Below are 27,331 nucleotides of genomic sequence, written 5' to 3'. Positions count from 1 at the left end.
GTCTTCACATGCTTGGGGTAGATATCCCCCTAACTTACTGACAGGTTTGAGGCCTCTCAGTTACCCTCATTGTTGGTTTATTCTATCTGCAAGACGGTTTACTGGGATGTAGCTGCAGGGTTTTATCCAATTTGTTTTTATATCTTCCCTTGTGCTTTGTGCAAGGAAAACACTTATTAAATGATAACATTTAAAAAAATCTTTAGGAAAAGTGCCCATAACTATAAATATAATTCAGGCATAGGTTTACAGACATGGACAATGTGTTGATTTGTTTTGCTTGACTGTACTTAATTATTAAACATTGGAGGATAGAGGGAGGAAAAGGGAGCCTTTGGTAAGTGACAATGTTATGAAAAATTGAATCACAGGTTTAGAGGTAGAAGGGATGACCATAGAGAACATCAAATCCAATTCCCTTATTTTATAGGTGAGCATATAGGCCCAACAGAGATTGACTGGTTCAAGGTCACACAGCTAGTAACTAAAGTGGGATTTGAACGTGGGTCTTCTTGACATCATGCACAGCATTCTATCCACTCTGCTACCTGTCTACATAGTCATGCTCATATCCTAAGTACCCTATGTAGAGTGTATACATGATTGACATAGTTTTTTTTTCCCCCACAGAAACTCAAAAAAGAGTTGGATCGACTCAAAGATGATTTGGCAACCATCACAGACAAATGTGAAGAATTTTTCAGTCAAGCTGCGGCATCACCATCCACCCCAACTTTGCGCTCAGAGCTCAACATCATCATTCAGAACATGAATCAAGTCTATTCTATGTCTTCCATTTACATAGATAAGTATGTCACTCTCGTGTGCACGTCGGGGCCTCCTTTCTTTGGTACTCTGAAAAATCTGACATTTTAGTGGTGTTGGTAGCCATGAAGAGCCTTGAGCCATGAAGATTTCAGTCTTTCAACTTTTCATACATTTCATAGTTTTATAGATTTAATACTTAGAGGTCATTTTACAGGTGAAGAAACTGAGTCCTGCAGATGTTAAATGACTTGCCCAAGGTAATAAAGTAGGAAACAGAATCCTTGGATTTGAAACCCAAGTTCTTTAATTCCAAAGCCAGCATTCTGGTGTACTCCCTGCTCCCCTCCTTTTTTTAAATCAGTACATGATTACACTTTAGTACAATACACATTTGCATAAATACTTGAAATAGCTCTTACTACTGCATTTGGAGGCTTTGAGAACATCTGGCCAACTGTAGCTGAAAAATTAATCACCTTGTGGCCTAACTTTCTGCTCCTGAGCCTTCTTGGTTTAATTAAGCTCATTGTTGGATGGCACATGCGCCAGTGAACAGAAACACACACGTGCACAGAATGTATTTATTTCTTGCCAGATCATATTCTAGGAAAGATCTGAGGAGAACTTTAATGTCGGCATACATCTTTTACATATTTTTATAGGCAAGATAATGTGAAGGAGATTCATGTGTTAGTGCTAGCTCTAGCCTTCTTTGATTCTTATTTGAATGGAAACATATTTCACAAGTGTAAATATTAACCTTATTTCTTTATTCTGAATTATAGTCATTCTTAATAAATAAATTAAACCTTTAGGATGACTTTTATGACTTCTTTGTAGGAGAGTTTCATGGAAACCCGTGGGCCAACATAAACTGGGTAATAGGGAGGTAAAGCTGTTGTATCATTTTTCCACATCAGGAATCCCATGGCTTAGCTGTTAACCTTCGAATTTGTGGGGATTTCCTTTTGGAGTATTTTTTATAATGTCGTTTGTGTAGTGATATGTCAAATAGGCACATTCTAGGTATGTAGTAGTGAATTGGACGCTATAGGTTTTGACTAGAGTGTAACGAGTATATGATGAATGAATAAAAAAAACCATTTATTAAGTGCTTACCATGTGCAAATTACTAGAAATACAAATAGTAAAGCAAAGGAGTCAGTACTCTCAAGTACCTCACATTATAACAGGGGAGATAACCCACCTAAAGATGGTCTCAACTTCAGGACAGATGGAGAGGCCCATGGTCCTTAACCTGTTACAGCAAGGCAGACAGTAATGCATTTTCTTTAGTGTAATTTCCATTGACAAAACCATGCCAGTCTCTAATGTTAAATCACTTGATGATGCTAAGGACTTTAAATTGGAAAGAGTAACTCCTAGATCTAGAGTCAAAGGTGCTGGGCATAGTCCCAGCTCTGCTACTTAATACTGAATGAAGGTATGCAAATCACTTGACCTCTCTTGGCCTCATCTGTAAAATGAGGATTTTGGCATATATGATTTCCAAGGTCTTTTATAGTTCCAAGTGTTTTACATTCCTTGTAATAGATAATATCCAAGCTCCTGAAATCTTTGAGTCTGAGACTAATTTACTTATAAATAAAAGTATTATAAAATCACTAGCTTATCAAATATCTCATGTTGTCTTAGGATGAAAAATATTCTGGGTAAATAGGCATTTTATTGTAGTAAGATGATTACTTAACAAAAATAACTCTTTTTCAGGTTGAAAACTGTTAATTTGGTATTAAAAAATACTCAGGGGGCAGAAGCACTTGTAAAACTTTATGAAACTAAACTGTGTGAGGAAGAAGCTGTGACAGCTGACAAGAATAATATTGAAAATCTTATGAGTACATTAAAGGTATGTAGGACTCACAAATACAAATACATCTCTCTGGGGAGTCATATCAATATCTTTTTCACATATGTGTACATGAAATAGATATATCTGTATAGTGTGTATATGTATATATGTGCATATATCATATATATGTGTATATACATGCAATACACATAAAGGATAGACATTTGGATCCCAATGCATAGATCTATGTGCATGTCTGAAAATAGTGTGTATGTCTATATACTGTACTGTAATTCTTAATAATAATTGACCCCTTTATAAAATTAAGTTATCATAAAAAACCGAATTAGCTCCCGCTCTCTCTGTTGCCATGTAAAGTCCCTAAATATCTCACTATAGTAAGCTGACTTCAAAGTTACTACAGTTGGAATAAGGAGAATCTTTATTTAAAAAATAAGTAAATAGCCTCGTTATTCTCAAGCATAGAGAGTACTTTGTGGTTCTTTGATGGTGTTGAGGTGTGGGAAGAATAAGTTAAAAAGCAAAATAAAATATCTTTTGATTACCTGTTACTTACGAGGCAGTGTCCCACAGATTGCTTAGAGTATGAAGTATGATTTTTAAAAAATTAGGAAAGGGAACAAATTATGGAATTATTTATGTATGTTTGTATATACTATTCTATAATTTATTCCATAGCAATTATCTCTTCACCTCTACTCCATAAAACCCATCTCTTTTAAGGGGTTTCTCAAGAACCACTGTTTTCATAAAGCATTCCATCCACCTTTCCAAATTGTATTGTATTTGACTACTTTCTATTTATATGTGTAGTACCTTGTATTTATATAGTGCCTTAAGATTCACAAAGTGCTTTGTGTATGTTATCTGATATATTCACTCATGCCAACATAGAACCCCCAAAGTACTCTCAGTGAATGGGACTTCAAGCATTGTATAAATGCTAGCTATATCACTATCTGTATGAGTAAAGGAATTGTATATGATCAAGCAGATAAATGTAATGTTTTATCACTTAATAGTTGACATGTTCTTAGAAATTGTTTTAATAATAATTTTTATTTTTTTAAAGCAATGGAGATCTGAAGTAGATGAAAAAAGGGAAGTATTTCATGCTTTAGAGGATGAATTGCAGAAAGCCAAAGCCATCAGTGATCAGATGTTTATTACCTATAAAGAACGTGATCTTGATTTTGACTGGCACAAAGAGAAAGCAGATCAGTTAGCTGAAAGATGGCAAAATGTTCACTCTCAGATTGAAAACAGGTTGGTATGATTTTGTTTTGTGGTATCTTTCAACAATGCTAAACATCTGGTTTAATTTTTGAGAAGATCTGTACACATGCAGGCACACACTCAGTAGACACTATGGTAAGTATACTAGAGTCAGTATATCAGAATATGTGTATATACATATATTCACATATATCTTATAGCCCACACCTGTACATATATAAATATAAATATACATACATATGCCTGTTTTATACACACATGTGTGAAAGAAATATTGATACGAATTCCCGTAGAAATGTATTTGTATATGTGAGTCCTCTATGTATATATGGTCAAAATACACTATAGTCAATTTATATGTAGATTATACACATGTGCATACATATATACACATATATGTGTATATATACAAACATGTATCTGCATATAGTTATATATGTATGTTGTATATATATATATGTATATATGCATGTATATATACATACAAAAGTAAGACAGGTTATTTTATACACTGATTGATAAAAATGTACAAAATCCTCAGAGAAGCAGTTTTGTTTTCATGGTGGATCTGTTTCAGGGGGTTGTCAGTGTAACTTTTAGACATCTTCTTCTAAATATGTTTTTATTCTATGTTATTCATGATTTGTCCATTGTACTATTCTGCCTCTTAGGAATATAATGTTCTATCTATTTAACCACGAAAAAATATACCATGTCTCATGAAGAAAACATTATTGTTCTGGTACTATTGTTTGTTCTTCATTCTTGAAGAGGACCATCCATGACATCAGGAAGGAGATACCATGACTTGCAAGTGAATTGAATTTAAATGAGGGAGGGCTGTGCAAAGTCACCAGCCTCACTCTCTCCTCTGGAGCCATCTTGGTCCAGTGGCAAGACATAGATCAGGATGACCGGAGATGGTCCCAGATGCAGTGGGAGATCTTGGCCTTTTTATGCTAAGGTCTTTTCCAGGTCTTAGTTTGTCTGAAGCAATGCCCATTCAGTGAGTAAAACTGGGTAAAAGTGAGGCAAAGAATGGCCTCTTTTACCTAGTCAAAAAAAATTAATGTGGGAGGGGAAGACTCTCAGGGTTTCTGGCCAAAACACAAACAGTTACTATTTACACTCACTCTCAGCCATCAGAATCCAAATAATGACCAAGTGAGGCTTGGGCTGGGACCTATTGTTGGCCAGTCAATGGGAGCCAGAGTGATTTGGGTTTAAGGCATGGTCCATAAAAAAGAAATCTGGCCTATTAAACCCCAAGCTACTTTGCTAGGTTTTAGCGATCAAAATTTATGTCCCTTGGGCAGAGTATCCACAGGTAAAGATATGATTACCTATGTAGACAGATGAAGAGGAAGGAGAGGAGGGAGAAGGAAGGAAAGAAGGAGGGAAGGAAGGAAAGAGGAAAGGAAGGAAAGAAAGAAGGAAAGAACGAGTTGCATTGCCCAACTGAAATTGGTCAGTTGGGTCCCCAGTGGGGCAGCTACTACTGCTCACCAGTTGTTGTTTGTCCTTTGTTCTCAAAGAGGACCATGCCATCAGGAAGGAGATGTCATGACTTGCAACTGAATTGGATTTCAGTGAGGGAGGGCTGTGCAAAGTCACCAGCCTCTCTCTTTCCTCCTGCGCCATTTGGGTCCGGTGGCAAGATATAGATCAGGACAACTGGAGATGTCCCTGGATGCAGTGGGAGACCTTGGCTATTACATATTTGATATATGACTAAGTAACAGTAGAGACCTTTTCCTTATTTAGGTGTTGCATAATCTAATCTATTGTTTAGCAATAGTTGAGGTAACAAAAGGAAAATAAATATTATGGGTTGTGTATCATTTCAGTTAAAGATAAAGAAATAAGATGCCTAGTTTTTGAGTAATTTAAATAAGCAAGATAGCATCTTACCTCATCTTCCTCTATATCATCAGCTAATCAATAAGTATTTTATTAAGTAACTACTGTCATTACCAATAGCTAACATTTATAGTGCTTTAAGGTTTGTAAAGAGATTTACATATATTATCTCATTTTTGAAAACAGGTAATAATACGAGTACCTGGGTTAAAAAGACTATAATGACAAGTCCCTTCCCTCAAGGAGCTTACATTCTATGAGGGGAGACAAAATATACATATAAAAGTGTATATAAAACATTTACAAGGTATTTTGGGGGGCATAGGGGAATGCCAGCTGGAGGGAGGGAATCAGGAAAGCCTTCATAAACTGACAATATGATCTGAATTCCTTGGAAGAATACTACCACAAAAATTAAAATAATTTTTATCCATCAGGCACATAAACGTGGGAATTACCTTTTTTAAAGCCATGAAAACTGAAGCACAGTTAACTATGATTTGCTTAAAGTAACTGAGTTCTTGTATGGGAACCCAACATTATTTATCCTCATTTCAGTGAATTATGCACTGAACCATGTCAGTGTTACCAAAGCTAATTGGTCATGCCATTCTTGTAGTGAGTACTCAGTAAACATTTACTAATCATGATGGACCAAAGCTACATAGTTTTTACTTTTGCCTATCAAGAGGCTCTAAGTGTTATTACTCACGGATATCATTGAAAGTTCCAAACTAATTTTCTACTGATAATTCTTTTTCTCAAATGCAACCAAGATTACGTGACTTGGAAGCTATTGGCAAGTCTTTGAAGTACTATAGAGATACATATCATCCTCTGGATGATTGGATTCAGCATGTTGAAGATACTCAGAGAAAGATCCAGGAAAACCAACCTGAGAATAGTAAAGCATTTGCAACACAATTGAATCAACAGAAGGTATGAAAAAACAGTCCCATTTACCAAGTCTGTGATTATATTAGGTAAATAATACTTTTCATCTTCCCATCTCTCCACCATCCTCCAGTTTCCTAAAGAAACACAATTTTCCACACCTATAAGTAATGGATTGGTCAGTAAATCAAAATGGAGTCCATTCACACGTATCATTTATTTTATTTTATTTAAAATTTTCAAATCTATTGCTAGATTTAAACACAGAAAATCAGGCAGCACATTTGTATGGCTTTCAAATAGAAACATTCAAATGGAAGAGCACAAAAGCAAATGAGTTCAACAGGCATTTGATAAATAGCCCTTTGATAAATAAGACTCTTGAGTGGCAAGAAACTAAACAGTACAGTTGGAGACTTGATTGTCTTTGCCTCATTCTTTTTTTTTTAATTTTTTTTATTTTTAACAAGTGTTTTTAAAACTTTGGGTTACAAATTTTCTCCCTTCCTCCCTCCCCACCCACCCTCATTGAAAAGGCAAGCATCTCAATACAGGTTATAGATGTGTAGTCATGCAAAACATTTCCATAGTAGTCCTGTTGTGAAAAACTAAGTATATTTCCCTTCATCCTATCCTACCCCCCATTTATTCTATTCTCTCTTTTGACTTTGTCCCTCCTCAGAAGCATTTGCTTTTGATTATCCCCTCCCTCAATCTCCCCTCCCCTCTATCAACCCCCTGCTCTCTTGTCCCCTTCCCCCCTTATTTTCCTGTAGAGTAAGATAGATTTCCATACCCCATTGTTTATGTTATTCCCTCCTTAAGCCAAATACTATGAGAATAAGATTCACTCATTCCCTCTCACCTTCCCCCATTTCCCCTCCACTGTAAAAGCCTTTTCTTGTCTGTTTCATGTGAGAAATTTTACCTCATTCCAATTCTCCCTTTCTCCTTCTTCCAGTATAATCTTTTCCTACCCCTTAATTTTATTTTCCAGATATCCCTTCATCTTCAACTCACCCTGTGTCCTCTATCTATCTATCTATACAAACATATAATTTTTTTCCCTCCCATTACCCTAATACTGACAAACGACTCATGAGTTACAAATATCATCTTTCCCTGCAGGAATGTAAACAGTTCAATCTTAATAAGTCTCTTAAGATTTCTCTTTCCTGTTTACCTCTTCCATGTTTCACTTGAGTCTTGTATTTGAAGGTCAAATTTTCTATTCAGCTCTGGCTTTTTCACAGGAATGCTTGAAAGTCCTCTGTTTCATTGAATGACCATTTTTTAGCGTGAAGGAGTATACTCAGTTTTGCTGGGTGGGTGATTCTAGGTTGTAGTCCTAATTCCTTTGCCCTCCGGAATATCATACTCCATGCCCTCCGGACCCTTAATGTAGAAGCTGCTAAATCTTGTGTTATCCTGATTGTGTTTCCACAATATTTGAATTGTTTCTTTCTGGCTGTCTGCAATATTTTCTCCTTGACCTGGGAACTCTGGAATTTGGCTACAATATTCCTAGGAGTTTTCCTTTGGGGATCTCTTTCAGGAGGAGATCGGTGGATTCTTTCAATTTCTATTTTGCCGTCTGGTTCTAAAATATTAGGGTAGTTTTCCTTGATAATTTCTTGAAAGATGATGTCTAGGCTTTTTTTTTTTTGATCATGGCTTTCAGATAGTCCAATAATTTTTAAGTTCTCTCGTCTGGATCTATTTTCCAGGTCAGTTGTTTTTCCAATGAGATATTTCACATTCTCTTCTATTTTTTCATTCCTTTTGATTAGTGTTACAGTGCCTTGATTTCTCAAATTGTTACTAGCTTCCAATTTCTCCATTCTAATTTTTAAGGAAATATTTTCTTCAGTAAGCTTTTGGACTTCCTTTTCCATTTGGCCAATTTTGCTTTTTAGGGCATCCTTCTCCTCATTGGCTTTTTGGACCTCTTTTGCCATTTGGGTTAGGCTATTTTTTAAGGTGTTATTTTCTTTAGTATTTTTTTCGGTCTCCTTTAGCATCATTCCTAGTTTTTTCTCTACTTGTCTTACTTGCTTCTCAAAATCCTTTTTGAGCTCTTCTATGGCCTGGGACCAATTCATATTTTTCTTGGAGGCTTTGGATGTTGGAGCTTTGGCTTCGTTGTCTTCTTCTGGTTGTATGTTTTGATCTTCTTTGTCATCAAAGTAAGATAATATAGTCTGACTCTTTTTGCACTGCTTGCTCATGATCCTGGCCAATTACTTGAGTTGTCAACTCTTTGTTAAGGTAGGAGTCTGTTTCCAGTGTGGAGAATATACTGTCCCAAGCTTCAGGGGTTTTGTGCAGCTGTGTTCAGAAATACTTCTAGGGACCTGTAAATTTTCAGTTCTTCCAAGGTGGTATGATCAAGGGCGAGGTGTTTACTCCTTCCTGGCCTGTGCTCTGGTGTATGAGCACTCTTTTCTGTCTTGGAACTGTGAGGAAGGTTTCCTCTCCACAGCCACTACAAGCTCCACCACACCAGCGTTCCTCCTCGCCCTAGGACCATTACCCAGAACTGTGACCCAGATCCAAGCATGGACAAAGCAAGAGAATCCTGCACCAGCAGAGAGATCCCTGCAATCCCCCTCTGATCAGCCACTAGATTCCCCCTCTGTCTGTGGGCTGGAAGCTCAGGAGGCAGCTGCTGCCCCGAGGGCATGCTTGGGACTTGAGGCTGAGACCTAGCTCCTTCTCTCACCACAGTCACAGACTTTTCCCACTGACCTTCTAAGTTGTCTTTGGTGTTCGTGGGTTGAGAAGTCTGGAAACTGCCACAGCTGCATGCGATTCAGTGCTCTGAGGCCTGCTCCAGGGTCACTGCGGCCTGCACGCCCATGCTGTACTGCGCTCCTCTCCCCGCCCGGTGCGATATACCTTTCTGATCAACCATCCAGGTTGTCTTGGGGTGAAATTTTGTTTCACTCTGTCTTTTTGTGGGTTCTGCTGCTTTAGAATTTGTTTAGAGCCATTTTTTATAGATATTTGGAGGGGTTTGGGTGAGAGCTTAAGCAAGTCACTGCTTTTACTCCGCCATCTTGGCTCCGCCCTCCTTTAAAATTGATCAGTTCTACTTAGTCCTGGGTAGGAGGAGAGAGAGGGCAACTCAAATTGGGGCTATTCAAAGAAGATGAATAATGCATAATTTAGAAAACCCTTGAAGTTGTGTTAGTACCAGGGCTAATCTTGCAGTCTGGATCTTCAGTGGCTTGGAACTGTTGATCCTAGACTAAGTTAGACCTCTCATCTTACCTCAGCTTGGTACAATTTCCCTTTTCTTACCCAAAATTTAGTAATCTAAACAGAACATTTTCTTTTCAATGATATGCTTTGGCCAAAAGACATTTTCCTTGGTTATATGTGGATGGATTCTTGAGAAGAGTGTAATGGTTCCTATACCAATGATATTCAGCTTGTCTTCCTTTGTGTGTCATTTGAAATGAGGCAATGAAACGAGGAGTTACTAAAGGAAGAATGTTCATGTGCCCCACTGTATGTATTGTCTTCACAAGTTCCATTCCTTCAGGACCAGGAGAAACAAACATTGTTTTTAAATTCTCTAAGAGATTATCAACTTTACACATATGTAAAGGCACATATAAATTACAGTGGAGTAGGGAGCTAGAGAATTAAATTAAGAGGTTATATCAGTCACTGATTTGGCATTATTCTAACAAATTGAAAATAAGTTTTTATGTTAACCTTTTCTTGGTTAAATTATCTCTGTTAAATTATTATTTTCTCTTAAATTATTTCTCTGTTTATAGATGCTGGTATCTGAAATAGAAATGAAACAGAACAAAATGGACGAGTGCCAAAAATATTCAGAACAATACGCAACTGCTGTGAAGGTAAGAAATATTGTAGCATTCCTGAGTCAAATTTGGTATCAGTTATGTGATTCATTACAGTACCCTGAAGGTTTGTATAAGCCGTTTGTTCTTCATAGAAGAAAGGGATACCCATTTTTAAGCATAGCTCCTGTATTCTGTGCCATTGTTTAGATTTTGTTTAGAAGATAAATTGTTCCAGGGTATTGGTTCTTTCCACCAAGGTTGACTTCAAAGGTTAGGAGGTAGAATCTTCTTTTTTCATGTTATCTTTGCTTTTCTGTCTCAGCACAGTTGGAGAATTCCAGAAAGTGCTACTGACTTATAAAATATTTCTAATGTTTTTCCTTCCCTAATGGTAAGTCATTTCTATAGAGTAATAAAGTAAAGTTCCTAGTTGTAGTCTCAGAGCAAATGAGAGACTGTGGCCAAATACAGGGTATCCCAAATTCTTAGTGCAGATTTAAGTTATTAATGGTAGTTATTAAATCTAAAAACTGCATTAAAACTTTCGTGACCTGTATAGTTTCAGAAACATATGTAATGGGTCTATTTCCTCATGGAATTTTCCCAACAACTTGAAGACTTCACTGACTATATGACCAGAACTATGTTTCCACAGAAGGTGCAACTCTTAGATTATAAAAGTATTTTTTTGCAATATATTCTTTTTTTTTTTTTGATTAGGCAGTGGGGTTAAGTGACTTGCCCAGGGTCACACAGCTAGTAAGTGTTATGTGTCTGAGGCCAGATTTGAACTCAGGTCTTCCTGAATCCAGGTCCGGTGCTCTATCCACTGCATCACCTAGCTGCCCCCTGCAATATATTCTTAACTCAAAACTTAGCAGCTACAGTACGGTTTATTTTTGGGGCTCTTGATAAATTATAGAACCATGCTTCTGGCAATTGTTTTAGTTAATTCAAAGTCCTACCAAGTCAGCTTGCTTTTTGTTAACTTGATTGCTTGCCTTCATTGTACAGGACTATGAATTACAGACAATGACTTATCGGGCTATGGTAGACTCACAGCAGAAATCCCCAGTGAAACGCAGGAGGATGCAGAGCTCAGCTGACCTCATCATGCAAGAGGTAAAGGATATACTTTTTAAACAGAGTAGTTCATGCCAATAGATGTTAAATCTAAAAGGAAGCATAGAGATGACTTTAAGTATTTTATTGAAGATTCATTAACAATCACAGATTTGAAAAAATGCCTAGGAAGTTGCACAATTGTATTTGAAAGATATCAAACATCAGCAGTGAGCACATTCTTGTGAGTTAGCCTGGTAGAGAGGAATTATCTGAAAGTTGGGTAAATATTTCATAGCGTTCCTTTAATGTTGTTAAAATTATTAAGAACAGTTATAATTTAAATTTTTGTGTATGTGGTTATTTTTGACAGTTCATGGACTTACGAACCCGCTACACAGCTCTGTTTACCCTAATGATTCAATATATTAAATTTGCTGGTGACTCTTTGAAAAGACTGGAAGAAGAGGAGGTAACCCTTACATTTAATAGGAAATTATTTTCAAAAGAAAAAAGTATAGTCATGAGTCTCAATGTGAGTTTAATGAAAACTTGAACATTAATTTTCTTGCATTAAAAACTACAGTGTAAGTAGACGATTACAAATAATAGGTTCTTTAAGAAAGTTCCAGAAATTATAGTGAAAGTTAAGGGTATGTATCAGAAAATAATGATCACAGTGATTTTTGAACTGGATGTGATTTTAGACTACAACATAGTTTGGTATTAGCAGGAGCACACTTCTAACAGAGGCTTGCTGAGTTTTTGTAGTTAATATTTTTTAAGAGCCAATATTGAATATAGTAGTTCTTCTGAATGTTTTTCATCTATAGAATTCTTAGTCATCCAAATTTATTTGAAGTTCAGCTTTAGGTATTTCTTTTAAAGCATAATTTCCTATTAATCCATAACCATCTTAATTTGATAGTAAGAGATTGACCAGGACCTAAATATGACAGATGAAGTAAAATATTTTAAGAAAAATGATAGATATAGATATTGAGATATTTATAAAAATAAATAAATATAGAGATAAACATTGAAAATATCGAGACTACAGATATTCACTATTTATTCCTCATCTTGATATTACTAAGAAGACTAGGAACTAAACTATTAGCCTCATCATGTTTTTTAAGGCGAGATGAATAATTTATCCGAAGGCATGGATGGCATGATGTGAGTAATCATTTAACAATAGTAGAAATAAAAGAAGGCTTAGCTGTTTTTAGACACTTTATCAGGCACAAAATAATCATCTTTAGTTTAGGGTTAGAGTTTACTAAGGTTAATTTATAGTTTAACAGTGGTTACAGTTTAAGTATTGTTGCAGATGTTTTTTTCCCTCTTTTCTCATGGCAAATTTTCTTTGAAGTCTAGGATTCATTTACAGTTACTCAGTGTCTCAGTAAAATAATATACAGAGATATATTTGTGTGTGTGTGTGTTTTTAAATCATGTTTCTTTGTGAATTCAGAGCTCCAATGAAAAAAAAACCACACATATAAGCCATTTATTTTGGAAAAAACAGGTGGTGGTAGAAAGCAATTCTATGCTACTTGTTAAGAACTGTTGGACCGTTTTTCTAGAGTATGTTTGATGTAGTATGAGATAAATAGACTTTTTGATTATTACACCAAAGTGAATGACTTCAACTATTGCATTGCATTTTTTAAATCTATGCATATGGAAAAAGTATATAATTTTAAAAGTCTGTTTGTCCCTTGTGTCTTAAAGGGAATAAATCGTGCTTTCTTTCTTTCTGGGTATTCTTGTTCTCATCTCAGAACAGACAAAGATAGCATGATGAATAGCTGTATTTCAAAAACAGATATGTGTGGTATTGGTTGTTCTCAGTAAGTTCTCTCAAGCTGGCTTAATTGTTCAAATTCAATTTTTCTGATTTTATGCTATAAAATTCACTTTTTTGCTTTCTATCATCTAAGAGAACAAAAAGGACATTTTAATAGTAATGAATTTCTGGGAGAACTGAGTTTCTTCCTAAGAGTATGACAACCTTCAAAACTATTTTGGTCTGTTCTGAGATAAAATAACTGTCTTCTGCAACAAAACTACTAACAAGTCTAACTACAAAAACAGTATAATGAGCTTTACTTTATAGTCAAATTAACAAAGTGACTTTTCTGATCTCCATAATGGAACATTAATAATTTTCCCCAATTTTTACATTTTTAAGATCCTGCTTCATTTCAAAAATTACCTATATATCTTGATTGTATTAATAATTCCTCACATAAAATAAAAATAATTTAATTTTCCTTTCCCTGTTTATTAAATACACCTGATTTCAGATATGTGTCATTTATCCTATTCTCCTGAGCTTATTTGATACAGTCTTTAATGTTCCTAAAATGTTATTAAATTATGCATTTTATCTACAAATATGGTCATTTTAAATTCAGAAAACATTTTAAAGGTAAAGAAAGCAGTGTGGTTTAGTGGAAGGAACATGTACAGTATTTAAATTTTTGGAGACCTAGCTTCAGATCTCACCTCAACTTCTCACTGTATGATTTTGAACAATTTTTGTCTCTCTCTGAGCCTCAGTTTTCTTATTTGTAAAATCAAGGAGTTGAACTACATAGTTTTTGAGGTCCCCCCCAGCATGAATAATCTATGATTTTCTTTGAACTTTCTACAAATAATTAAGTCAATCTAAAGCAGGTTTGTTTCTACTTCTATTCCTCCTTAACTCCTTCCCCGCCCCCCACCCTGGAGATCTTTTTTTTTTTACTTTAGAATTTAAGCAAGTGAAAAAATGCTCAAAAGATGAGAGGCAAGATGTTAAAGGCAGTTTTTTTTTTTTAAATGGAACTGTGAAAAACTCCATTTAGGATAGGTCTTCTTTGTTGAAACATGAAATTTTTAGACAGTGAAGTATATTTTTAACCAAATGAACCAAATGAAGGCAGTCATTGCAAGAACTGTAAAATAGATTAATAGACTTCTCCAGGGCTTTGTTTCACATGAATACTACTTAAAATAATCCAGTATTTAGAAAAAAAAATCTCATGTTTTCACATTTCCCAAGATGTGGGCTTTAATAGGCTTATAGTCTTTATGAGTTGTTGGGAATAAAATAAATCATGAAGGGGAGACTAGTCTGATGATAAGCCTCCCAGCACTTAACTGGGCTGGTCCCAGAATAGCCGCCATAGAGTATCACCAGGCCTGTACTCAAAAGTTTTTAGCTTAAAGTGGTCTCCTAGTGTTTTGGCTTCATTGATATAGTTTTTGAGAAGTCATGGTCACTTCCATATTGTAATGCAGCATCTAGAGCTACTAGTATTATTTAATGGAGGCTGTTAAGATGCCATTGAAGAATATGGCAATATTATACTTAAATTGGCAAAGAGAAAAACTATAATTACATAATTGTGGGGAAAACTGTAAGATGTACAAGCTGTCAGATAAAGAAAAATGACCAAAAGCTCTAATCTAGATGAGTTTTTGAATCTTTAATCAAGTTTAATATGCATGGTTATGATTTTAAGTTGTGTAAAATTAACAAGACTGTGGCACATAATGAATATTAATGAAATTTCAATGATCAAGCAATTCCAAATCACTTCACTTTTTGTTTCATATGTTATGTAAATATCAGATGACTCCCACATTATTTAAAATATGATTATGTAATAGAACTTAATATACTTATCTTTATCGTACTTTGGAGCTGAAACCATAAGTACACTTTACAAAATCCTGCTTAATAAATCTTATTGTATAAAAAAGAATGGCAAAAGTACCTGAATTCAGAATGGATTAGAATTCATGTCCATCACAAAAGAGAATCTCTAAGTATATAAAAGACAAACATGTTTATTAAAAAAAAATAAAGCAACTGTCAGGGAATATAACTGCCTTTGCATTAGCAAATTTATTGATATGAAGAGCATATCTGGTAAAGAATTTAGACTTTAAAAATTGCATATTTCATTATTCCTTTCCTTCTGCCCACCCAAGTTTAGCTGAGTCCAGATTAGTGTGAATAATGATTCTCCAGAAGTATTCACAGATACTAAGATTCTCACCAAAGTTATAATTATGTAACACATGGTCATTCCTTCCAGTCCAATGTAAATGTTCCATGCTAATACAAATAATGTGACCACTTCTGGGGATTCATTATTCACAGTAATCTGGACTTAGCTATATTGCATGAGTAAATCCTAATTTGTAGATTACTTTTAAACCTCTGTATTTTGTTTAATTTTTAAAAAATTTCACAACATAAGGCGTATGTTTTACTTTGCATAGGACTGGCCAATAAACACTGAATTCTTTATATTCATTTCATTTCTGCATGTTATATTGTTCTTTGTATTTAGCAAAACCTGTGTTGTTAACAGATGAATAGTGTGGTATATAACAAGAACACTGGATTGTGGATCAGGAGGCTAACTCTAAGCCTTGGGCAAGTTACTTCTTAACTTCTTGGGATCTGACTCACTGTCCTTACTTGTAAAATGAGTTTAGACTAAATGTTCATTAAGATTCCTCCGAGCTCTATGAGTCTATTTGTTATCTAATTGTTTTAAGTAAACCATTCCTTAGAGACAAAAAAGATCATTCACAATTTTTGTATGTATTAGGAATTCCTCTTATGAAGGGTGTTTTCTGCTTGCAACTAATGGTTACTTTCTGAAGCTTCCTATCTCGAGAAGGTGTTAGTGTTGGTGGTGGTGGTGTTGGCTTATTCTGTACTTTGGCATCCTTGGTTTGTAAGTACTTTGATGAGCTTTGTTTCAGATATTTTGGGCTACAATTGTAGCAGAACAGACTTGATATTTTTAATAAATTTCTTATAGATTAAAAGATGTAAGGAGACATCAGAACATGGAGCCTATTCAGACCTGCTTCAGCGACAGAAAGCAACAATGGTGGAGAACAACAAACTCACAGGAAAGATTAGTGAGCTAGAGAAAATGTTAGATGAGCTAAGAAAACAGAAGTTCCAGGTAGAGCAGGAACTTCCCAAGGTAAAGGCAGCTGCGGAAAATGAGCTGAGGAAGCAACAGAGAAATGTGGAAGATATTGCTTTGAAGAAAATAAGGGCTGAGAGTGAAGCCAAGCAATATCGCTGTGAGCTTGAGAACATCGTGAAGGAGAAGATAGCAGCAGAGCAAGAGTTAGAACGTGTGAAGCGGCTGACATCAGAGGCAGAAGCTAAGAGAGCTGTGGTTGAAGAAAACCTCCGAAATTTCCGGCAGCAGTTAGAGGAGCACACAATTACTAGAAGGACCTTGGAAGACCGTCTTAAAAGAAAAGACACAAGTCTCAGTGACTTGGAGCATCAGAAAAGTATACTGATGGCAGAACTAAGAAGAAAAAAGGAGAGTGAGGAAGAACTCTTGAAACTGATAAAGCAGATGGAAGGAGACCTTGAGTTTCAAAAGAAAGTTGCAGAAAAACAGTTGCAAGAAAAGCAAAAAATTGAAACTGAAGCCAGGAGAAAAATAACAGAAATTCAACTCTCTTGTGGAGAAAGTACATTGCCAACCTGCACTATTGTACCCGATACACATGGGAAACAGAAAGCTGATGAGCTGAAGCATCAGGTCCATGAACTAACTCTTGCCAACAAAAAGGCTGAAAAGGAGGTAGGGGAGCTAAAATATGAGCTGAATGCCCTTCAACTTCAAAAGACGTCATCTGAGGAAAAGGCTCGTTTGCTAAAAGAAAAGTTAGATGAAACAAATAACACATTAAGGTGCCTCAAGTTGGAGTTGGAGAAGAAAGACCAGGAAGAACGGGGCTACTCTCGACAGTTAAGAGACCTTAATAGGCAATTGAACCAGACCACAGATAGAGCTCAAGAGGTAATGCAGGAAGCTAATGACCTGAAGAAAATAAAACATCATTATCAAGTAGAATTGGAATCTCTCCACCAGGAAAAGGGGAAGCTGAAAAGAGAAGTGGACCAAATCACTCAAGCTCAGGCACTAGCTGAAATGAACATTCAGCATTTGAATTCCAAGGTCTCCACTCTTCAGCATGAGAAGGCATTAGCTGATGAAAGAGCAAGATCCTGCTTAGGGAAATCAGAACATATCCTGACAGAAGCATATGATAAAAGCCATGAACAATTACTTCAAAATATCAAAGCAGAAAAAGAAAACAATGAAAAAATCCAGAAACTTAATGAAGACTTGGAAAAAAGTAATGAGTGGGCAGAGATGTTAAAACAGAAAGTGGATGAGCTCACCAGACAAAATAATGAAACCAAATTGATGATGCAGAGAATTCAATCAGACTCAGAGAAGATCGTGCTGGAGAAACAAACTATTCAGCAAAAATGTGAGATCCTAAAAACTCAGGCAGATGGTTTTAAAGAACAGCTCCGTAACACAAATGAACACTTGCACAAGCAGACAAAAACAGAACAAGATTTCCTTAGGAAAATCAAATGTCTGGAAGAAGACTTGGCCAAAACTCAAAGTCTGGTTAATGAATTTAAGCAGAAATGTGACCAGCAGGACATTATCATCCAGAATACTGAGAAGGAGGTTAGAAATCTGAATGCTGAGCTGAATGCATCCAAAGAGGAAAAGAGACTCGGTGAGAAGAAGGTAAAGATCCAGGAAGCCCAAGTGCAAGAATTAAATAATAGGTTGAAGAAGGTCCAAGATGAATTGCATCTAAAGACTATAGAGGAGCGGATGGCACATGAAAAGATGGTTCTGTTTCAGGAAGAATCTGCTAAGTTCAAACACTCTGCAGAGGAATTTAGGAAGAAAGTGGAAAAATTAATGGACTCCAAAGTCATTACTGAAAATGATATTTCAGGCATAAAACTTGATTTTGTGTCTCTTCAGCGAGAAAACTGTATAGCCCAAGAGAATGCTAAGTTATATGAAATTGATATTAAAGAATTAGAAGGAAGACTTCAACAGTATCGAGAACAAATACAACAAGGAAAAAACACAGAAGCACATCATTACCAAAAATGTCGTCAACTTGAGGAGGAGCTGATGGCACAGAAACGTGAGGTCACAAACTTGAAGCAAAAAATGGATCAGCAGATAAAGGAGCATGAACACCAGTTAGTTTTGCTTCAGAGTGAGATCCAGAGAAAGAAATTAACTAAAGATTGCAGCTTCAAACCAGACTTTGAAAGAAAAGTAAATGAATATAAATACTATAGCGATCTCTCCTCTAGGGGAATTGAGCAACTTCCACAAAAGGGACAATCTTCTATGTTGAGATGGGAATCAAAAGGGTTTCCAAGTGAACCGCTGGAGGAAAAAAGGCTCCATAAGGGTGCTGAACAGATAGCCAAAGAAGTCCAGTTCCATCTGCCAAGAGCTACACTAGAGGATGAAAAAAGCCAACAATGCTACTCTGAGTATTTTTCTCAGACGAGTACTGAGTTGCAGATAACTTTTGATGAAACAAACCCTATTACAAGACTATCAGAAATAGAAAAGCTAAGGGATAAAACTCTATACAATTCCATATCGCCTGTTAGATATCAAGATGACACCTCTGAGATGGAACTGGTGAAACTCATGAAGCCTTTGGAGGTACACTATATTTTCTGTCAACTCTTAGCATTTTCAGTCTAGTTTCCTCTTTTTTCACTGTTTTCTTTAGTAGTCTATTGATTATTTAAAAATATTCATTTGTTCATTTAGCAAGCATTTATTTATTATATAGTTATTGCTTTATAGTTTGAGATGGGAAAATAATACTGCAGCACTTTCCCAATATGTGGTAGATTTGTTTGCATCTTAGATGTTATATCTTTAAAAGTGTGGAGATTAAACGTGTGCAGCTATAGAATGAATTTCTACAGGGCTTTAAGAATTGATATTTTGTAAAATGTGAAGACAGGGAAAAAACATAGAACTAATCAGACAAAATAATTCCTAATTTGCAGTGTAAACAGATTTCATTTTAGGAATTTAATCTCAAAAATTGGGATTATGAGAAAATTTCAGACTTGTTATTTCTTTAAAGCCTTTTCTACAAGGGAAGTTTGGTACAGTGAAAAGATCATGGGCTCTAAAATCAAATAAGTGTGACTTTGAGTGAGTCACTTAACTTCCTTGAGCCTCAGTTTCCTCATATGTATGAAGGGGGTTGGATTAGATGTCTTTTAAGGACTCTTCCAATTCTAGATCTATGATCCTAGTCATAAGCTATCTTCTTTATAATTTCTCCAACTTTTTTTCTGTTCTCTGTTCTTTGAGGCATGGTGTTTGGATTAAGGGTGAATACAATTCTTCAGATTGATTCCTATAAAACAATTCCTTATTGTTTTATAAATTCCTGTTCACAGATAGCTAAGAACAAGCAGTATGATATGCATGTTGAAGTCACAACATTAAAGCAAGAAAAAGACCTAGTTCCAGATCATGAAGAGCGAATACTTGAAGTATTCAGAACCTCAGATGGATTCAAAAGAGGAGAATTGCCTAAGCTGAATTCTACCAATTTAGAACAGGAGAATTTCCAGAATGTTAGCAGAAGTTATGATTTTTCTATCAGAGATGATGAATTTACATTTCAGGGTCTCCAACAAGTGGTAACTGCCAAGCAGTTGATTGAGGTGAAGCTTCTGGACATGGGCACGGTTGAGCAGCTGCGCCTTGGTCTTAAGTCTGTGGAAGACATTCGGAAAAGTCTTAGCAAGTTTTTGACTAAATCCACTGCAATTGCGGGGCTATACCTGGAGTCTACCAAAGAAAGAATAACATTCACCTTAGCAGCCAAGAAAATAATAATAGATAAAGCCCTGGCCTTAGCATTTTTAGAAGCTCAAGCAGCAACTGGCTTTATTATTGATCCCATTTCAGGGCAGAAATATTCTGTGGAGGATGCTGTCATTAAGGGGGTGGTTGATAATGAATTCAAAAGTCGGCTACTTGAGGCCGAGAAGGCAGTCCTAGGATATCTGCAAGGTTCAAAGAAGTTGTCAGTGTTTCAAGCTATTGAGAGCAGGCTGCTCGAAAGAAGAAAAGGAAAGCATATCTTGGAGGCCCAAGTTGCATGTGGGGGAGTCATTGATCCTGTGAGAAGTGTTCGAGTGCCTCCAGAAATAGCTGTGCAGCTGGGCTTGCTGAATAATGCCATTTTACAATTTTTACATGAGCCATCAAGCAACACCAGGGCTTTCCCTAACCCTAATAACAAACAAGTTCTCTATTACTCAGAACTACTGAGAATGTGTGTCTTTGACATAGACAGTAGATGCTTTTTGCTTCCATTTGGAGAAAGGAAAATTTCCAATCTCTCTGTAGAAAAAGCTCAGAAAATTTCTGTAGTAGACATAAAGATGGGAGCAGAACTGACTGCATTTGAGGCTTTCCAGAGGAATCTTATTGAGAAAAACACCTATCTTGAGCTCTCGAGACAGCAGTATGAGTGGAAGGAAGCCACATTCTTTGATTCCTGTGGAAGGGCCTCTCATCTGCTGACTGATGTGAAAACAGGATTGCAGTTTAGTATCAATGAGGCAGTAGAAGAGGGAGTGATTGACAGAGCCCTAGTTAAGAAATGTCAGGAAGGTATCATCACACCCACTGAGCTTGCTGATACTTTGCTGAGCAAGTTAGTTCCAAAGAAGGATTTAAACAGCCCAATTGCAGGGTACTGGCTATCTGATTCTGGTGAAAGAATCTCAGTTCTCAAAGCTTCACGCAGAAATCTGATCGATCGGATTACTGCCATTAGATGCCTTGAAGCTCAAGTCAGTACTGGTGGTATCATTGACCCACTTACAGGCAAAAAGTTCAGGGTGACTGAAGCTTTGCATAGAGGGTTAATCGATGAGTCATGTGCCCAACAGCTACGGCAGTGTGAGGTGGTGTTCAGGGGGATTACTCATCCGGTCACTAACCAGACTATGTCGGTAGTTGAAGCTGTGAGCACAAGTGTTCTGAGCATAGAACTTGGGATTCGATGTTTGGAGTTCCAGCACTTGACAGGTGGGTTAATCCACCCACAGTCCAACATGAGGTTGTCAATAGAAGAAGCTCTCAAAGAGGGGATCCTTGATGTCCTCACCGCTTCAAAGCTCAAAGATCAGAAGCCACATATCAGAGATATAATATGCCCCAAAACTAAAAGGAAGTTGACCTACAGAGAGGCCTTAGAGAAAGCAGATTTTGATTTTCACACAGGACTAAGACTACTAGAAGCATCAGAGCCCCTCATGTCTGGGATTTCCAGTCTCTACTATTCTTCATAAAATTCAGTAACATTACAGTAGTGCTTACGATATTGTCTCCTTTTAGTCATTCAGTTATAAGAAACTCTTTAAATACACTATTGGTTTCTGTTGGGTTGGAAACTGCTGACTTCTAAGAGTGTTTATTGTATTTAAAACAGCATAATTATGGCTGAAGAAGGGTTGAAATGGTTTCATTTAGTTTTGAGATTAGTTCGGTATACTTGCCTAGTATAAATCATCTTCTGTATCTGAATGTGAACAGGATGAGCTCAACCAAGTTCACGATGTCTTGTCACTCCTTCAGAGCTATTCTAATTTTGATCAGCCCTGGCCTCAAGCTAGGGGCACCCTTTCCTGAATGATGCAGTACCATGAGATCAACTATAAGGTGATTTTGGAGCAGCACCAAGAACAAAAAAGAGAGAAAGCTCTGCAGCTGGCCCAGTATACTTAGGTCTTCTGAGTTTCAGATTGTATTGAAAAATAAAATCATTTTTAGTTTTCTTATACATGTTACACCTCCAGACATTTTAAAATAATTAGTGAAAGTTGCATTTATTTTCAAGACCTGGAATTAAAATGCCAAGGAATTTAAAATATATTTGTTGTGGTAAGGGGGTGGGTGGAAGTGGTGACTCATCATTATTTGATTAGATATTTCTGGAAATCTTCATATTTTTCTGTATATTTTTTTTCTTCTGTGAACATGCTCTGTATTCCTCTGACTCTATAACCTATTCAAGACTCTTCTATATCAATGACTCTTAACTTGTAATGCTAATGCAAAGGCAGCAATTCAAAGATTTTTAGATCTTGAATAAAGCCATAATTTATGGTTTGTTATATTGAACAACCACAAGGCAGTTAGATTGATCTTTCTGCAAGGTTTTGGTGTGATTTGAAGCTTGACCCACAGTTTTTATTGTCATTGCAAACATTTGGTGCCCCCTTTCCAGAGAAAGCTTGAATCTTTATCACAACAGAGTAACATGTGGTATGTGTGGTTATATCAATGAATAAAACATTTCACTAGCCCTGGTATTGATAATGATATTTTCACAAGTTTGTTTGCTAAGCAGAATCTAACACCTCAATAATATATTTTTTTACAACTCATGCTTGCCAGAAGTCACTGGAAGAAGAAAAGAAAGAACATGTTGAAAAAGCCAAAGAGCTACAGAAATGGGTGTCAAATATTAGCAAGACATTGAAAGAAGGCGAGAAGGCTGGCAAATCATCCTTCTCAAAGCAGCAGGTACTCACTCGTGGTGTCTGTCTGGGGTTATGCCTGCTTCCTGGATTATACTAAGAAACTGAAGTCACTCTGTTTCCTTCCCAAAATAAAAAAATATTGACTATTATTAAGATAGTTTCACCATGTTTAGGATATGTTCTTGTTCTTAGAGAGTTCTAAACGTGAAAAGACTAAAAAAAATTTTTAAAGCAAAAGTAGGGAAAAACTCAATCAAAAAGCATTTATTAAGTGTACATTATGTGCCAGGCACTGTCCTAAGCTGTAGAAATATAAAAGAAAGGCCAAAAGTCCCTGTCCTCAAGGAGCTTATGTTCTAATTTAGGAGACAATATGTACAGAGTGGATGGAAGATAACCTTAGAAGAGAAGGCTCTAGAAGCTTTGGGGACTAGAAAAGGCCTCCTGAAGGAGATGACACTTTACATAAGTTTTGAAGGAAGCCAATGATTAGATGAGGCGGAGATGAGGAAGCAAAGTACACCAGACAGACGCAGCCAATCACCGACAGAGATGAGAGATGAAATGTCATGTGCAAATTAGCCCAAAGAGTATAAAGTAATTTTGAACATGTAAATCATTTGATGTCCATTTCATAAGCATCTTAGATCTAGAGGATATGTAGAGGTCAGATTGTTTACTAGAAAGTTTGTGTCTTACCTGCCCAAATGCTAGATCTTCTCTGTCCTGGAAGATACAACGTGGAATTGGAAAAACACTGAATTAGGGATTAGGAGAGCCACGAGTTAAATTACTGCTTCTGATATTCTGACCAAGTCATAGTATCATAGATTTTGAGCTGAGAGAGTCCTTAGAGGCCATCCAGTACCTCCTCATTTTGCAGATGAGGAGACTGAGGCCAAGGGAGGTTAAGTGACATGACCAAGGTCATACAAACAGTAATCTTCAGAAGTGGAATTTGAACCCAGGTTCTTTGACTGTACATCCATTGCTTTTTTCACTGAAATTTTGTGACCTTCAGGGCCTCATCGATTAAAATGGAGATAACAATAACTACAGGGATACATACTTTGAAGGATTATGGTGAGGATCCAGTGAGATAATACATGTGAAGCACTTTGAAAACCTTAAAGCATGATGTAAATAGCTATTATGCCTAAATAAAGCATTCACTTCTTATGAATTTTTATTCTAGATGGAATCTTTTTAATTAAACTCTAACAAAAGAGTTGTTTGTTCCATTCTCACTTGGGATTACCATATTGTGAGGTCTTTGTGTTTCACTAGCATCTGTTGTAATTTGCTTCATAAACTCTGGTGGAGCAGTGGGGGTATCTTCTCTTCCTGCTGCTCATCACTCACAGGTCTGTGGCTGCCATTGCTACTGCTCATTCTGTAATTTTTTTTTTCCTTGCTGAGTAAGTAGCATTTTCTGGCTCTGCCACTTACTAGATATATGACTGTAGGCAGAAGGACTTCAAGTCTTGGAGCTTCAGTGAGAGTAATCTTCATTGTGAGAGTTAGTCCTCTAAACCTACTTTTCTGAGGATTGTTTTCTTAGCAATCATTCCATCAGTCAAGCAATTCACGATCTAGCATGCTAAGTCCTAGAAATAAAAAAGAAAATGAATAAATACAACAATAATCCTTGCTCTCAAAGAGCTTATATTTTAATCGGTGACACCACATGTAAATAAGAAGATATACATAAGATGTAGTAGAAAAAGGATACTTAACATGAAGTCACCTTGGGGGTCTTTTTTTAATATCTAGTTTGTTTTTCCCCCAGTTACCTGTTAAAACAATTTTTAACTTTTTTTTTTAAAGTTTTGAGTTCCAAATTTTATCCCTCCCTCTCTCCTCCCTGAGATGGTAAGCAATCAGATAAAGGTTATACATGTGCAATCATGTAAAACATTTCCATATTAGTCACACCTTGTGGGTCTTTAGAGATACTCTGAACTTGGATGGAAAAAAAGTTACATCTTTATTTTCACTAATTTCTAACTGAAAATTATATTTCTTTCAGTTATTTAAAGAAAAAAGATTATTCTGAGAAAGGGTCTATAGGTTTCACCAGATCACCAAAGGGTCCGTGACACAAAAATGGGTAAGGTTACCCTCCTTGAAGAGAAGAAGGGTAACCTTAGAGAGAGGAAGGCTCAGTTGTCTGGGGGTAGGTGTAGGGAACCAAGAAACACCATCTGCAGAAGGTGGCTTTTGAACTGAGTCTTAAAAGAAGCTGGGGATATTAGGAGGTAGAGGTAAGGAGGGTTGATTTTAGGCGTGAGAGAGAGCCAATTTAAAGGTATAGAAAGTAGAGACAGAGGAACGACATAGCTCACATTTATATAGTGCTTTATAGTTTATAAAAGCAGTACATTAGTACCTGAGTTAATGCATAGACATTTTACAAATAAAGAAAATGCTCGGTGAATTGTAAAGCACTATGTAAATGTGATCTATTGTTTTATTCCCGCCCCCCCCCACTTTGGCATTAGAGAAGCACTGTAAGAGAAGCACATTGGGAGCCCTAAGTCTTGTACGAATCTTCCTTCCAGCTAGGCACTACTAAACACATGTCACCAAATGACCCCTTTAAGTTTTCTCCTGCATTGTCTAAATATGGTAGCAAAACTCCCTTGGAACGTTATAGATGAAGGGACCTCAGAGCCTGTCCTAGTCCAACTCCCTTATTTTACAGATTGGACTCTGAGGCTTAGGAAAGTTAAATGTCTTGCCCGAGGTTACAGGGTCAGGAAGAATCAGACATAGGATTTGAACTGACATTTTCTGATGATAGAACCACTCCTCATTCCCCTGTACCACACTCCCCTGATAGAGATTTGCAACCCTACTGTAATCTCTCATTTTAGGGCACTATCTGGGGCACTAAGAGATGACCATGTTCACATAGTTGTTATGTGTCAGAGAGGCCTTGAACCCAGATCTTCATTATTTACTATTCCAAAGTGATTGTCTATCTTCTCATAAATATAATAATAATTAACCTATAAAGTTTTCAAAACATGCTACATACATTATCTTACTTGAGTCTTTTAATCATCACTAGGGAAGGTTAGGTACTGCAACTATGAGGAAACAGACTCCAAGAAGTGCTGTGACTTGCAGAGGCAATGGTAAAAGCCAATTTTTCCTACCGCCAAGGCTGGCCTGCTATCATCTATGTCACACTGTTGCAATTCTATATATTATTATTTTAATCAGATTAAAAGTATACAATAGTGCATTCTCCTTTTCCTAGACCATTTTTGTTGTTATAATCACAATATTTTCCCCTCCTCTCTCTTTATAAAGAATTCTTTTTTTTTAAGGCAATTGGGATTAAATGACTTGCCCAGGGTCATGACTTCAGGGCCGGTACTCTATCTACTGCACCACCTAGCTGCCCCAAGAATTTTTAAAAATAAAACTATGATCACACTTTCCTTTCCGTTGCCCTTTTGAATAGATCTGTTCTTTATTTAATGCTCTTCAGGAAAACACCACTTTTGTATGTAGGTGTGTAAGCCTTTTCCTGTCTCGTAATGATCCAGGGGCTATTTCACTGCAAAGTGAGCCACAAGATCATGGCACTCTACATGTGATGATCATGGTTAATAATAACAATAATAACTAGCATTTTTGTAGCACTTTAAGGTTTACAAAGCACTTCACAAATATTCTTATATTTTATCCTCACAACAACCCTGGGAGTTGTGTTATTACTACAGGTAGGTTCTGTTATTATCCCCATTTTACAAATGAGGAAACTGTGGTAGGCAGAGGTTGAGTGACTTGCACAGGGTCACACATGAGGCTGGATTTGAATTCAGGCTTTCCTAAGTCCAGGTCCAGTGCTCTATCTATTATAGCTGCCTGTAAAAGTAGGCTAGCTGGGAATTGTTGTGCTTCTGACCAATATAAAAAGGAATCACATCTCAATTAAGCAAAGACTAAGTTAAGTCTGAGAAAGGGAGGTAGCCGCATGGTATGGAGGAAATAAAACTGATCTTAGAGTTAGAAGCCTTGAATTTGAATGCTGGCTTTGCTGCCTATTAGCTATGTGACTTCAGGCTTACCCAGTCTGGGCCTCAGTTTCATCATCTGTAAAACTGGGAGATCAGACTGAGTGATCTCTAAGATCCTGTTAGCTTTGTTAGTGTTGCATTGTGTGAGATGTGAGCATGCTTACTTGTGAGTGAGTTATCTGTCCTTAGTCATTTAAGAGATGAAATTGATCAAAGAATAAATAAGAGAGTTAAAAATTGAACAAAGGTTTAAAAGGTATGTTTTGGTTAGTATTATGCAGAATGTGGCTTAAGTCATAAAAATATAAGAATGCCCATCATTTGTCTTAGAACAAATTTAAGGTTGGTTAGAAGACTTTTGTGGACTTCTCTCTCTCTCTCTCTCTCTCTCTCTCTCTCTCTCTCTCTCTCTCTCTCT

The 27,331-nt window shown here is 36.5% G+C and overlaps 1 protein-coding gene across 12 annotated transcripts in view; it reads left to right on the top strand.

The window, feature by feature from the left end:
• The window catches only part of DST (dystonin), a 445,378-nt gene that overhangs the window by 239,760 nt on the left and 178,287 nt on the right, over positions 1 to 27,331 (top strand). For 11 of the 12 annotated variants that reach the window (XM_027852998.1, XM_027852999.1, XM_027852997.1 and 8 more), the window contains 8 exons: positions 631 to 809; positions 2,500 to 2,638; positions 3,675 to 3,868; positions 6,475 to 6,637; positions 10,381 to 10,464; positions 11,425 to 11,532; positions 11,846 to 11,944; positions 22,797 to 22,925. In XM_027852998.1, the coding sequence (XP_027708799.1) occupies positions 631 to 809; positions 2,500 to 2,638; positions 3,675 to 3,868; positions 6,475 to 6,637; positions 10,381 to 10,464; positions 11,425 to 11,532; positions 11,846 to 11,944; positions 22,797 to 22,925 (1,095 nt within the window). Of the gene's footprint in view, positions 1 to 630; positions 810 to 2,499; positions 2,639 to 3,674; positions 3,869 to 6,474; positions 6,638 to 10,380; positions 10,465 to 11,424; positions 11,533 to 11,845; positions 11,945 to 16,304; positions 19,020 to 19,777; positions 22,926 to 27,331 lie in introns of those variants that run through there. The other variant, XM_027853006.1, reaches the window with a different exon arrangement.

The sequence above is a fragment of the Vombatus ursinus genome, unplaced genomic scaffold, assembly GCF_900497805.2.
Source record: "Vombatus ursinus unplaced genomic scaffold, bare-nosed wombat genome assembly UNPS02009835.1, whole genome shotgun sequence".
NCBI classification, from domain to species: domain Eukaryota; kingdom Metazoa; phylum Chordata; class Mammalia; order Diprotodontia; family Vombatidae; genus Vombatus; species Vombatus ursinus.
Note: the sequence above shows the minus strand (reverse complement) of the source record. Positions and strands in the feature narration are given on the sequence as shown.